Here is a 13,596-nt window from a genome sequence, read left to right as displayed (position 1 = left end):
TTTGGTCCAGTAGCTTAAAAACTGCCTTACAGCTTTCAGTGGATAGCCAAACTGCCAAAAACCAAATCAAACTAGAGAAAGTCTGAGCTGGAAGAACTGGCCATTCCCCTTTCAAAGTACAAGTGTTTTCTTTAAGAAAAAACTCAAAACTTTTGCTTCAGGCAGTATCTGTTAGCTACAATCAAATTGGCCCTAAAATCCTTCAACTTAGACTTTTCGGAGTCTGTGTCTTTTACAATCTCTCTGAAAAGAAGCCAAGGACAACATAACCTTGTTAAAGGAGCAGCATTATCAGAGGACTTCCCAGCCTCTGACCTGCTGTTATATCCACAATATGCCTGGTATTGTTCAGTTTCTCTTCACCGGTAACCCCTGGATGTTGATGGGTCATTCAGCCATGGCATTAGTATTGGTAAAGTCATGCAGTTTCCAGGCTGCTTGGTTGGAATAAAGGTTGCACAGAGGCCTGGTGCAGGATGAACACGTTATGATTGTTGCCTGATAGTTGGGAAGAGACCGGCATGATATGTTGCCTGTCATTTCAAAATAAAAATAGATATAGAGGGAATACAACCTCAAAATTCAGGCTGTTGCTAATAATGAATAGTGGGCAAAACCTTGTGGGGTGGGGTCTATTTAACCCAACACCAAAAGAAATCTTTAAATTCAATCATAGAGTCATACAGCATGGAAATAGACCCTTCTGTCCAACTTCTCCATGGTAAACATAAACCAAAACTAAACCAGTCCCACCTGCCTTGCTGGGCCCACATCCCTCCAAATATTCCTTATTCATGTACAAAGTTAAAAATCACACATCACCAGGTTATTGTCCAACATGTTTATTTGGAAGCACTAACATTCAGAATGCTGCTTCTTCATCAGGTGGTTGTGGATGGAGCAGTACTTTTTACACCCCAATCCAACACCAGCACCTCCAAATCATAAGTACCTATTCATGTATTTATCCAAATGTCTTTTAAATGTTGTAACAGTACCCACATCCACACTTCCTCTGGAAATTTATTCCACACATGAACTAATCTCTGTGTAAAAAAAAGCCCCTCATCACTTTTTAAAGTCTTTCTCTGCTCACCTTAAAAATTTGCCCTCTAGCCTTGAAATCTCCCATGCTAAAACACCTGCCATTCACCTTATCTGTACCCCTCATGATTTTATAAACCTCTATAATGTCACCTTCAACTTCTTACAAACCAATGAAAAAAATCCCAGCCTATTCAGCCTCTCCTTATAACTCAAACTTTCCATTGCTGACAACATCCTGGTAAATCTCTTCTTCAGCTTAATGATATCCCCCCATAACAGGGCGACCAGAATTGGACACTACTCCAAACATAGTTAAGGAAGACGCAACATGATGCAGTCTTCAGATGTTTAAATTGAGGATTATAGCATCTTCTGTTATAAAAGAACATTATGACAAAGTTTTATTTAATTATGAAGTGAACGTGTATTCTTTTGCATTTCGTCCTGACAATTGTCAATCTTACTCTCCACCCTCTCGGTTCAAATGCCTCATTTCTGATGAAGAGCTTATGTCCGAAACATCGATCCTCCTGCTCCTCAGATGCTGCCTGACCCTCTGTGCTTTTCCAGCACGAGTCTTATTCAGCGGTTGAGTTATAAATACCCTTTCATTCCTTGATAATTAGTCATAGAATCACAGAGATATACAGCATGGAAACAGACCTTTCAGTCCAACTCGTCCATGCCAACCAGATACCCTAACCCAATCTAGTCCCACCTGCCAGCACCTGGCCCTTATCCCTCCAAACGTTTTCTATTCATATACCCATCCAAATGCCTTTTAAATGTTGCAACTGTACGAGCCTCTACCACTCCCTTTGGCAGCTCATTCTATACACATACCATCCTTTGTGTGAAAAACTTGCCCCTTAGGTCTCTTTTATATCTTTCCCCCTCACCCTAAACTTATGCCCTCTAGTTCTGCCAAGTGAATTACTTTTAGTGGTTTTTGTACTATGTTCCTGATATGCTAGAAGTCATGAAATTAAATTCTCCACAACAGTCTATTCGTGTGTTAGAGGGCGCTAGGACCCCGAGTTAGTTCTCTTTGATTGTGGCTCTTGGGAGAACAAAGTTGAGAGAAACTTTAGGAGGATGCTCACTGTCTTAGGGAGTGAGGAACTGGGTGTTTTGATCAGTGTCAGCGCTGTTCTTTACTATGTTCCTTCTAGCTGCACCGTCTTCAGTTACTTGCAACCGTGAGCCTTGATTGACCATGGAGAAAAGCAGTGGTAAGTTTCTGTGTTCATTACTTTGAAGTTCTGTATCACAAGGTGGTCTGGCTAGCTTGAAAATAGCATTTAATTTGAGGCAAAATAAAGCGTAACATGTACAGGAGTTTATAAATAATTATTTTGAAACAACTTAATAGGAAGTTTTGAATGTTTAAAATATGTTGGTTACATTAAATGTGATGGGAAAATAGGTGTTATTCCCCCCAAGTGATTCAACTGAAGCGTACCTGGGTTTTGTTGCAAAATACAACTTACCTTAGAATGTCGTGATTCATAATTTTCTTTAAATGTCACGGCTTTCTGAATTCTTAATAGGGACGTTTTCGTACTTTTCTTTCTTCTTCAAGGTTTACTTTAAGGCAAATGATTGACGCTGTTTTCTCACTCTTTTCCACCCCCTCTTGTTTTTTTTTGTTTTTGGCTCCGACACAATCAAATACGTCTGGCCGTGCTGGTGGATTATTGTAAGGTTCATATTAATTTTTAACTTTGGCAATGGAGTTGATGAAATAACTCAGCGCTGCTGGTCCATGCATTTTAATAATGCTGACATGATACATTACTTCATAAGTTTACAAGAGAGGGAAAAAAATATTTCTTCTCCTTGTCTGACACTGGAAAGGTTAGCTGTAAATCCGCTTTAGCGCAATCTCTTGAAATGATAACATGGTGTTTTAATTACGGTAGCCCAAACACTTAAACTTTGGTACATACTGTAAGTACAAAGGGGATATCCCTGCGGTTGTATTGCAGCTGGTGTCTGAATAGTATTAACTATTAGCGTTATGCGTAGATACCATAGTCACTGAGCGGACTCACTGACCAACACCCAACAGCAAGGGAGCACTGAGCATATGCACTTCGACCCACTTCCACTGCAGTTCACCCACCCATCTCGTCGTCTGTTTTTACTGTTATTGAGGGTGTAGGCTTGCATGCTTTTTCACAAAGTTGGAAATACCAGTCCCACGTTTTGGAACATTGCAAAGTGTGTTCGGAGCAGTGCTCCAAAAGTTCTAGTGCTTCCAAATAAATCTATTGGGCTATAACCTGGTGTTGTGTTATTTTTAACTTTGTACACCCCAGTCCACCACCAGCATCCCCAAATCATTGGAGCTATGTTTGACACTACTGACTAGAGCATCATTGATTGAATGTAGTTGGCTTTTGATGAACAGTTCAATGACCAAGAGTTTTCAATTACAAGATGATGTTGGACTTTATGTGATTCAGGTGTGTCTCCATTAGGGCTTTTAGTCTTAACACAAGGACCCTGGAGTCACATTTCCCTATTGCATACTAACTTTGGAAGACAATTGGTAGACACCTTGAAGTCTATACTAAACCCTTTGGTCCAGGATTCCTTTTTTGTTTTTGCAAAACTCATTTTGAGCGACTGAAAGGAACCACCACTAAAAGCTGTTTAAATAGTTTCCTTTCAACTACTTCAGTTTTGGCTTTGTGGTGTTTAAAGTTATGAAGTTGACAGGCTGTGGTGTCAGAGGTGGTAAAGACTTTGATTTATGACCATAATGACTGTGGCCAGACCATTTGTTTTCAGTCATGGGTGCTGTAGTTGCTGTTCCATTTGACCATGAGAAGGAGATGGAGCAGCATCAACAATGATGAAGACAAGCTGCTCAAAGAGGGAGGTACAATTGGGCTCGCTCACTGGTTCTGCCATGGATCTCTTGCGTTGGTCTACCATGTCTTCTACACCAGTAATTAAGAGCAAAGCCACTAAGAAATGCCAAACTATTCAGAGGGATGAACAAAGGGAACAGTGGAAGTAACCAGTACTTGGCCTTCTAACCGGGCTGTTGTGATCACCTCATTTGATTACAGTTCCACTGAAAACAGTAGAAACCCCCAATCTGTATCAGTCATATACCCTTCCATTCCCTCTGCCACTCACCATCTGTGTCTTCTTGATTAAAGAACGAAGAAAATTTATAGCCCAGGAACAGGCCCTTCGGCCCTCCAAGCCTGAACCGATCCAAATCTACTGTCTAAACCTGTTACCCAATTCCTAAGCATCTATATCCCTCTGCACCCCATGTACTGGCCAGACACATCTTAACTGAATCTACCGTGCCTGCCTCTACCACCTCTGCTGGCAATGCGTCCCAGACACCCATCACCCTCTGTGTAAAGTACTTCCCGCATGTAGCCCCTTTAAACTTTTCACCTCTCATCTTGAAAGCATGACCTCTCATTATTGAATCCTTCACCCTAGGAAAAAGCTTATCTCTATCTACCCTGTCTATACCCTTCATGATTTGGAGATGCCGGTGGTGGACTGGGGTGTACAAATTTAAAAATCACACAACACCAGGTTATAGTCCAACAGGTTTAATTGGAAGCACACTAGCTTTCGGAGCAATGCTCCTTCATCAGGTGATGGAGTGTCGCTCCAAAAGCTAGTGTGCTTCCAATTAAACCTGTTGGACTATAACCTGGTGTTGTGTGATTTTTAACTTTATACCCTTCCTGATTTTGTAAACCTCCAATCAGGTTCCCCCCTCAATCTCCTTTTTTCTAATGAAAATAAACCTGACCTACTCAATTTCTCTTCATAGCTAGCACCCTCCATACCAGGAAACATCCTCATAAACCTTCTCTGCACCCTCTCCAAAGCATCCACATCCTTTTGGCAATGTGGCAACCAGAACTGTACACAGTATTCTAAATGCGGCCGAACCAATGTCTTGTACAATTTTAACATAACCTGCCAGCTCTTATATTCAATACCCTGACTGATGAAGGCTAGCATACCATATGCCTCCTTGACCACTCTAGCCACCTGTGCAGCAACCTTCAGAATGCAATGGACCTGCACTCCTAGATCTCTCTGCTCATCAACTTTTCTCAAGGCTCTTCTGTTCATTGTATAATTCGCTCTAGAGTTAGACTTGCCTAAATACATCATCTCACATTTCTCTGGATAGAACTCCATCTGCCACTTTTCTGCTCAACTCTCTAATCTATCTATGTTCTCCTGTATTCTTTGACAGTCCCTTATGCTTTTTGCTGCATCACCAATCTTTGTGTCATCTGCAAACTTGCTGATCATGCCAACAGTGCCCTCTTCCAGATCATTCATGTATATCACAAATAACAGTGGCCCCAGCACTGATCCATGTGGAACACCACTGGTCACCTTTCTCCATTTTGAGAAACTTCCTTCAACTACTACTCTCTGTCTCCTGTTGCTCAACCAGTTCTTTATCCACCTCTCTGGAACACGCTGCACTTTCTCTATTAGTTTACCATGGGGAATCTTATCTAATGCCTTATTAAAGTCCATGTATATGACATCAACAGCCCTTCCTTCATCTATCAACTTGGTCACTTCCTCAAAGAACTCTATTAAGTTAGTAAGGTACAACCTCACCTGCACAAAACCATGTTATCACTGATAAGCCCATTCTTTTCTAAATATAGATACTATCCCTCAGTACCTTCTCCAGCAACTTTCCTACCACTGACATCAGGCTCACTGGTGTATACTTACCCAGAATATCCCTACTACCCTTCTTGTACAGGGGGACAACACAAGCAACCTTCCAGTCCTCCGGCACCTCACCTGTGTTTAAGGATGCCACAAAGATATCTGTCAGGGCCCCAGCTATTTCCTCTTTCACCTCCCTTAGCAACCTGAGATAGATCCAATCTGGTCCTAGGGATTTGTCCTCCTTAACAACCTCTGGCCTATGCAATACATCTTCCCTGCTTATGTCAACATGATCTAGACTAATCAAACTGCTATCTCTAATCTCAACATTCATCATGTTCTTCTCTTCAGTAAACACTGATGCAAAGTAATAATTAAGAATGTCACCTATTTTCTCAGGTTGGACACACAACCTTCCTTCATTATCTTTTAGTGGACCAATCCTTTCTCTAGTTACCCATTTGCTGCTTATATAAGAATAAAATGCTTTTGGATTCTCCTTAATTCTGCTCGCTAAAGATACTTCATGACTCCTTTCAACCCGCTTGATTCCTCATTTAAGACTGATCTTACTCTTCTGATATTCCTCCAGGACCCATTCTGTTCTTAGCTGCCTGGACCTTATGTACACTTCCCTTTTCCTCTTGGCTAGTCATACGATTTCTCCTGTCATCCACAGTTCACAAATCTTGCTTTTCCTATCATTTGCCTTCAACGAGACGTGCCTATCCTGCACTATCTTTAACCGATCTTTGAAAGCCTCCCACATATCAAATGTGGACTTCCCTTCAAATAGCTGTGTCCAATCCACATTTCCCAGCTCCTGCCTAATTTTGATATAATTGGCCTTAGTACTCTTCCCTTAGGACCACTCTCATTTTCGTATATGAGTATTCTAAAACTTACAGAATTGTGGTCACTGTTCCCAAAGAAATCTCCCACCGCAACTTCTACCACCTGGCCTGGCCCATTCCCCAACTATTGTCCTGATTCCTGAAGAAGGGCTTATGCCCGAAACGTCGAATCTCCTGTTCCTTGGATGCTGCCTGACCTGCTGCGCTTTTCCAGCAACACATTTTCAGCCCATTCCCCAACTAGGTCCAATATGGCCCCTACTCTCGTCGTACTATTGACATTCTGCTCTAGAAAACTCTCCTGGATGCTTCTTACAAATTCTACACCATCCAGACCTCTGACGCTAAGTGTAGTTCAGTCAATGTTGGGAAAATTAATATCTCCCATCACCAATTCCCTATTGCCTCCACAAATTTCCATAATCTTTACCTATTCAACCAAGTCTCTGTGACTGCAATAATGTCATACTCCCAGACACCAATCCAAGCCCTAAGTTCATCTGCCTTACACACTATACTCCTTGCATTAAAGTAGATGCACTTCAGGCCACCAGTTCTTTTGCGTTCATCTGCTCTCTGCCCACTCTTTCCCTTATTAATGCTATCTTCATGATTTTTACAGTCTCCAGTTTCCACCTCGCTGTCTACTTGACTTCTCTTCTGGTTCTCAGTCCCCTGCCACTTTAGTTTAAAACCTCCCCAACAGCTGTAGCAAAGTGACATCTGGATTGACTAATGACATCTGGACAATATGCTTTCAGTTAGCCTCATGGCTGAAATTAAAGCCACTACAAATGACCATTCAGAATCAACTTGAATCCAACTTTCAGTATAAAACACCATTGTTACATCAGAGAATCCTGGAGCTTGCTGATCAGAAATTCTTCTTCAAAGTTCTTAAATCTGATGCAGGTGGCACTGACTAAGTTGAGCCAACCTAACTGACTGGGCTGCCTTGCTGAGGTATATAGCACTCCATATTATGTTTAGTTTTGGGCAACGCATTACTGTCACATCAATTGGTAACACTAAGTTTGTCTGTTTTGACCGTTGCAATGAACAGGCATGACTGCACAATGAGCTCTTTATACCCATTCCCAGACTTTATCCATTTGTCAACCACTATTCATTTATATTTAAATTGTAACTTTAACATGAAAGCATGGGCAGATTGAACACTAAGCTTCTGTTTAAAGTTTCTTCAAAATGACAATGCAAACTACATCTATTATTCAATATGTGTATATCATGTATGGTAATATATTGTGCTGATCTGAAACTGGCTGGAAAGAGAGAGAAAAGTAGATAGAGATGGATTTGGATTTGTTTGGATACCAGCTGCAATGGTGTCCTGCAGGAATTGGAGTTAGGATCACCGCTACTTAGAATTTTATATAAATCATCTGTATTTTAATTGTTGGGAGATTGTGCTCATGACTGAATTATATTTAATCTGGAAAAATGCATGTGTATGCATTGGGCAGGGAGGATGCCCAATATGTGTATGTCTGTCAGGGAAAGGTATTAACAAAGGTGGAGTAAGTAAAGTATCTGGGAATCTTAGTGCATCTGTTTCTAGAAATGAACATAGACAATGCCATAAAGTAATAACTAGAGTGAATGAGATGTAAGAACACAAGGTTTAATTTGTCCTCTTACTAGACCTCAGCTGGGCCCTATCAGGAATACATTCTCCAGCCTTAGGCTCTTCTAATGGCTGATATTGAGGCTTTGGAAAAGATGTTGTGGAGGATGACTGGACTAATTTCCAGCACACAGAGTGTGAAGCAAAACTGATTTGAGGTCTACTTACAGGCATGGCTATTTCATTGAATTTGAGGAAATAAATCTCTTAAAAACATGACAACAGTGGAGACAAAAACTCTGGAGTAGAAGCATACTCTGATGGAGTGACAGCAGGATCCAGGGTCTTATTGATAGAACTTAATGACTGTTGCAAAGGCAGAAGTTCCTGGTAAAGATGGCCAATCAGAAGGCACACAGCTCAACAGCACCAGGCCCAGTGATGACTGTTGGGGAGGCTGTTGAAGGATGAGGGCGTATCAATGGCTATACACTCGGGCAAATCAGATAGTTGGAATCTGATGGCATGGGGTCAGTCAGCCAGGCCCCAGCAATGTTGGAACATGGGTGTTTTTGATGGAGTGCAGTAGCATTGCTCTTGCTGTAAGCCGGCCAGATAACTTGTGAAAAGAGAGGATCTCCCTCACCAATGGTGGAAGAAGAAGCAGTCTTTAGTCAATGGTTTAACTGATTCAAGTAATTCTAGGCCATCTGCCATCTTTTTTAATGATGATAAGTCCTTTACCTCCCAAGCCATCCTCAAAGGGATGGCAAAACCCACCATTACATACCAAATTAGGCTAAAGGTTTCAGGAAGCTACATTTTAGAGAACCATAGACTTTGGGATGATCTGATAGAAGTTTTAAAAGGGATGAAGGTCTACATTTGCTTCATTATATTAGTTTATACTAATTAAACCATTTATGAAGAACCAAGGATTACAAATTTAAATTGTCTGATGGGAGATCTGGTTTAGATATTGAGAGATAGATCTTTTAGAGATCAGTTGATGTCAGGAACCAGTTGCTGGCTTGTGCTGTGGATTCTGATTTGCTATATTCTTCAGACATGAAGACTGGAGGATAACAAATGTTGTTCCCTTGTTCAAGAAGGGGAGTCAGGGCAACCCTGATAATTATAGGCCAGTGAACCTTACATCTGTTGTGTGTAAGGTGTTGGAAAAGGTTATAAGAGAGAGGACTTATAATCACCTGGAAAGGAATAACTTGATTAGGGATAGTCAACGTGGTTTTGTGAAGGGTAGGTCATGCCTCAGTAACCTTTTATTATGTCAAAATGTGTTGTTATGAATGAGAGTGGTTTTCTGAATGGAATAGAGTGTGGGATTTAGAACTATATTTGTTCTCCATTGTATTTTGGGGGATGTGGATACTCAATTTGCATGCTCGATGAAGGGGTAAGGTTGGTGGGTGGAAATAGGCACTAATTTGGCATCAAGGTATGAGGAACTATGGAGATAAAAAAAAATGAAAGGTCATGAGGTGAGAACAGGGCTAAATTTGTCCAGGAGTTATGAAGGACCATGGGGTGTTGGGTTGGCATGGTTTTGATTGGATGTGGCAAGGAGAGACAGGGGAGAGAGGGAAGGACTCAGATTGGGAAGAATGCTTTAGACTATGTACACATTATTGGAAGCAGGTAGACTTTCCTTCCAACTCACTTTGGGATTTAATTCCCATTTTCCTCAATTGCCTGGTCCGATTGCCAACCTGACTGCATTTTCTGGACTGCAAATGGGAAGTTCAGGCAACCATTTTTAAAAGTCAGGTTCTTGGAATTAGGATTTCTCCTGCTCTTGTATACCTGATCTGGGAATGAAAACTTGGTTTCCCGTGTAACTGTGATAATTTCTTCTTTGGAGTTTTTAACTGATGGAAAATTAAAGATATGTTTGACCTCACTTAGAGTGGAAGAGCCAAGTGTGTGAAAGATAACAAAACCATATTCTTTCTTTCACATGTTACCTAAAATTACAGACATTTAACTATTAGAATTAACCATTGTAAGACAATCAGTTCGATCAGATATTTGACATGAGACTCAATCAAATGTCTATAATACAAACAGTACACACTGTGCTGTAGTACAATGCATAGTCCAAACATTCTCAACTTGCTAACAATACAGTGTCGTATCATGTTCTCTTTTTGAATTGATACACAGGAAATTAACATTTTAAATGTAGACCAATTATTGTTGATCAAATTCATGACTTTTTTTTTCCTTTTCATATACTGAGTATGCATTTGTTAATACAATTGATTAAGGCTATAGAGGACCATCTCCTCCTGTGTTGAGCAGTGTTGTGTACCCTCTTGGAAATGGATTACACATGGAAAACACGCGATGCATATTAATGGATTGATGGTTGGGTGTGATAAATATAAGAAGCCAATGGAAAATTTGCATTGAATTGTCTTCATATTGCCTTGTTGTACCCCAAAAATCAACATGAGTAGCCTGTTTCTATTTTTAGACATTCCATACCTGACTTGCTACATAATATGAAAATGTGCAGAATAAATATTGACAACAAATTTCACCTTGCACTTTCCAAACATTTATAAAGCAGCAGATGTAATTCAAGGGTCATTCTGTAACCTGACATGGGATGCTTCAACTTCTTTTGAAACAATCCGTTACTCTGTCTCCTTTGCTATGCTTTTTAAATAGCATATTAGCATTTCACATTAATGATTTACATCAGACTGTGAATATCATTTCATTGCAGCACCTAGTTGCTACTATTTCATCTGTTCCATCACCAGCCACAGTTAGTGTAAAATGGCTGGCTGATTGAACCTTGCATATACTCCTGTGCAAATCACATTTTGCAGATTTTCTGGCTTTAAAATCTATTGAAAAGCACAAGATGATTTTTTTCTAATGTCATACTATTTTTCCAAATATTGTGTAACATTCTGCAGGTTGAGTAAGTTACTATGAAGAGAATTCTTGACATATTTTCACCTATACCCCATTATAAAATGTGAAATGGTAATCCTGATTTTATTGACATGTATTATCTCCACACCTGAAAATATAACACTCAAATCTTTTCAAATATCCTTTATTCCTGTTCTGAAGAATATGGTTTCATGGGAAGAAGTTGTCTGCAGTACCTTTGTACAAGAATCCATTCCTTCATGTTTAATTTAACCTGAATGGTGAATTTCAACAGACTTTTCTGTTTTATTTACTCAAATTCTTGTAATAATTGAATCATTTATTCTCATAATCCTGTCTTTTCCAATAGTACAGCAAACAAATGCAGGACATGTCAGGCACACTGGGAATTGTATAGCTTTGACATCTAGTCCATCCTGAGCTTATTGGTCTGTTCAGGCAACTATTGCCTCAGGGCAGGGAAGACATCAACCAAAGCTGTTATTTTGTGCCTAATGCCTTCAGAGAAAAAAAATATGTATGCACTTACGAGTTAGGAGCTATTAGTCATTGTTTCCTCATTAACTGATTCCTCACTCACTGATGCCCATTCATTTTTCTTTAAGGCAAAAGTAAAAGAAAGATGAATATGTATCAATAAGTGCTTCCAAACAAGGAGTTTTCTGGTGTATTGGCAGTGTCTCTGGGATAGAAGGCTCCAATCCCACCTGCTATGGAGGTGTGTCATTTACAGACCTATGGGGAGGGAGATGGGGAAAGAGTCAGTAAATAAGATCATATACCTATATTGGGATTTGTTAAAATTGTTCCCAATTTAAAATGCTAATTCACTGGACTACTTACTACAGTGATTGAAATAAATTGAACATGGACAACTAAGGTGATACTTTAAACATGCTGTTGCATCATTTCTGGAAAGGGTTTTCCTCTGTTATGCTGCTGGAACCTGCTGGATTGTCAAAGCATTGTCATTGATGGGAACCATGACAACAGTCACGGATTGAACAAACTTAGAATTCACTGTTAGGTAGCATATATTAAGCATAACCATGTTCAGTAAGATCCTGATGAATTGAATCTCAGAGGAACTGCTGTCAAATTTGTATTAAGTGGCACTTTGAGATAGTCAAGGAGGCCCTAATGCAAATTTATTTGCTAACAAACATGTTCTATGTCAGAAAAATGCCAAACAAAAAGGTTTATGCAGTAAATAGGAGCCCAAGGTCTTTAGTCAATTTTTACACCTCTTATAATGGCCTAGCATTGTAAAAAGCATTCAAAATATCAGGATCAAACTCCAGAAAAACTCAGTAATCTTTTTCTGCTTAAGTGTTCTGTTCTCAGGTGAGTGTGATAATCAGTGCAGTCAAACATGTTTGCCATGTTTTCATACTGCAGTGTTAAATCCCAGCGCATCCAGATAGCTTTCACACCTTCAGCTAGGGAAACAGACAGGGTGGGTGGGCAGATGTTCATCAACCTTCTTCAGAGACTATAGGCCCCTCAATTGAACAGTGTGCTGCAACTATGATTTTCTTATCTGTCAGTTCAGTTCTTCAATGTCATCTGCCTCATTATGCATTTATAGTTGTCTCTGTTGGAAATTCCATGACCAGCTTCTGGAGGTGAGCGAGTCTATCATCAATTTAATTGGCCTTACTCTGCTCCTCGTTCTCACTGGCTTGCATAGTCTTAGAGGTTTTGTACTTACGGTGGTGAATTGTTGGCAATTGTGTCTTCTGATGCACACTTCCATGATATCTTTGTCATGAACATAGTCTGTACAGCAGTTGTGTTGTTCTTTTTTTTTACAGAATCTCTACAGTGTGGAAACAGGCCATTCAGCCCAACAACTCCACATCGACTCTCTGAAGGGTATCCCACCCAGACTCTTCCCCCTTACTCTCTTCACATAAACTTGCATTTCCCATGGCTAACTCAGCTAACGTACACACTCCTGGACACTATGGGCAATTTAGCATGGTCAATCTACCCAACCTGCATATCTTTGGACTGTGGGAGGAAAGCGGAGAATCCAGAGGAAACCCACACAGACACTAGGAGAATGTGCAAACTCCACACAGACTGTCGTCTCAGTTTGTTTTGGCCCTGGGTCCTTGGTGCTGTGAGACAGCAGTGCTAACCATTGAGCCACTGTGCCAACCTTGTAGATAGCTTTGATAACCTGAGAAATCAGCTGCCTTGAGTAGTGGATTTTCATGTTCCTGATCATTCCTTGATCCATTGGCTGAAGGTTGTTTGTGGTTTTGGGAGGCAAGAATGTCAGCGTGACTCTCTGTCAACTAACAATTTCAGTGTGAGAAGGGCAGTTGTCTGCAGTGATAATGGTTTTGTACTATGCATGTAGACCTGTGACAGTCAAAAGCAGTGTGGCTTCTTGGATCTTTCTGTCACAACAAGTGTCAGTTTTTTGATGCCATCCATAATGGCACAGTGACCTCCTCCTTGCTCCACATTTGACCTTTAACCATC

General features: G+C 40.4%; 1 protein-coding gene across 1 annotated transcript in view; it reads left to right on the top strand.

The window, feature by feature from the left end:
* Positions 1–2,133: 2,133 nt before the first annotated feature.
* The window catches only part of afap1l1a (actin filament associated protein 1-like 1a), a 216,360-nt gene continuing 204,897 nt past the window's right edge, over positions 2,134–13,596 (top strand). The window contains exon 1 of the mRNA XM_060837094.1: positions 2,134–2,279. Coding sequence (XP_060693077.1) covers positions 2,264–2,279 — 16 coding nt within the window. The 5' untranslated portion in view covers positions 2,134–2,263. The remainder of the gene's footprint in view (positions 2,280–13,596) is intronic.

The sequence above is a fragment of the Hemiscyllium ocellatum genome, chromosome 16 (assembly GCF_020745735.1).
Source record: "Hemiscyllium ocellatum isolate sHemOce1 chromosome 16, sHemOce1.pat.X.cur, whole genome shotgun sequence".
In the NCBI taxonomy this organism is placed as follows: Eukaryota; Metazoa; Chordata; class Chondrichthyes; order Orectolobiformes; family Hemiscylliidae; genus Hemiscyllium; species Hemiscyllium ocellatum.
This window is presented reverse-complemented; position numbering and strand designations above follow the sequence as displayed.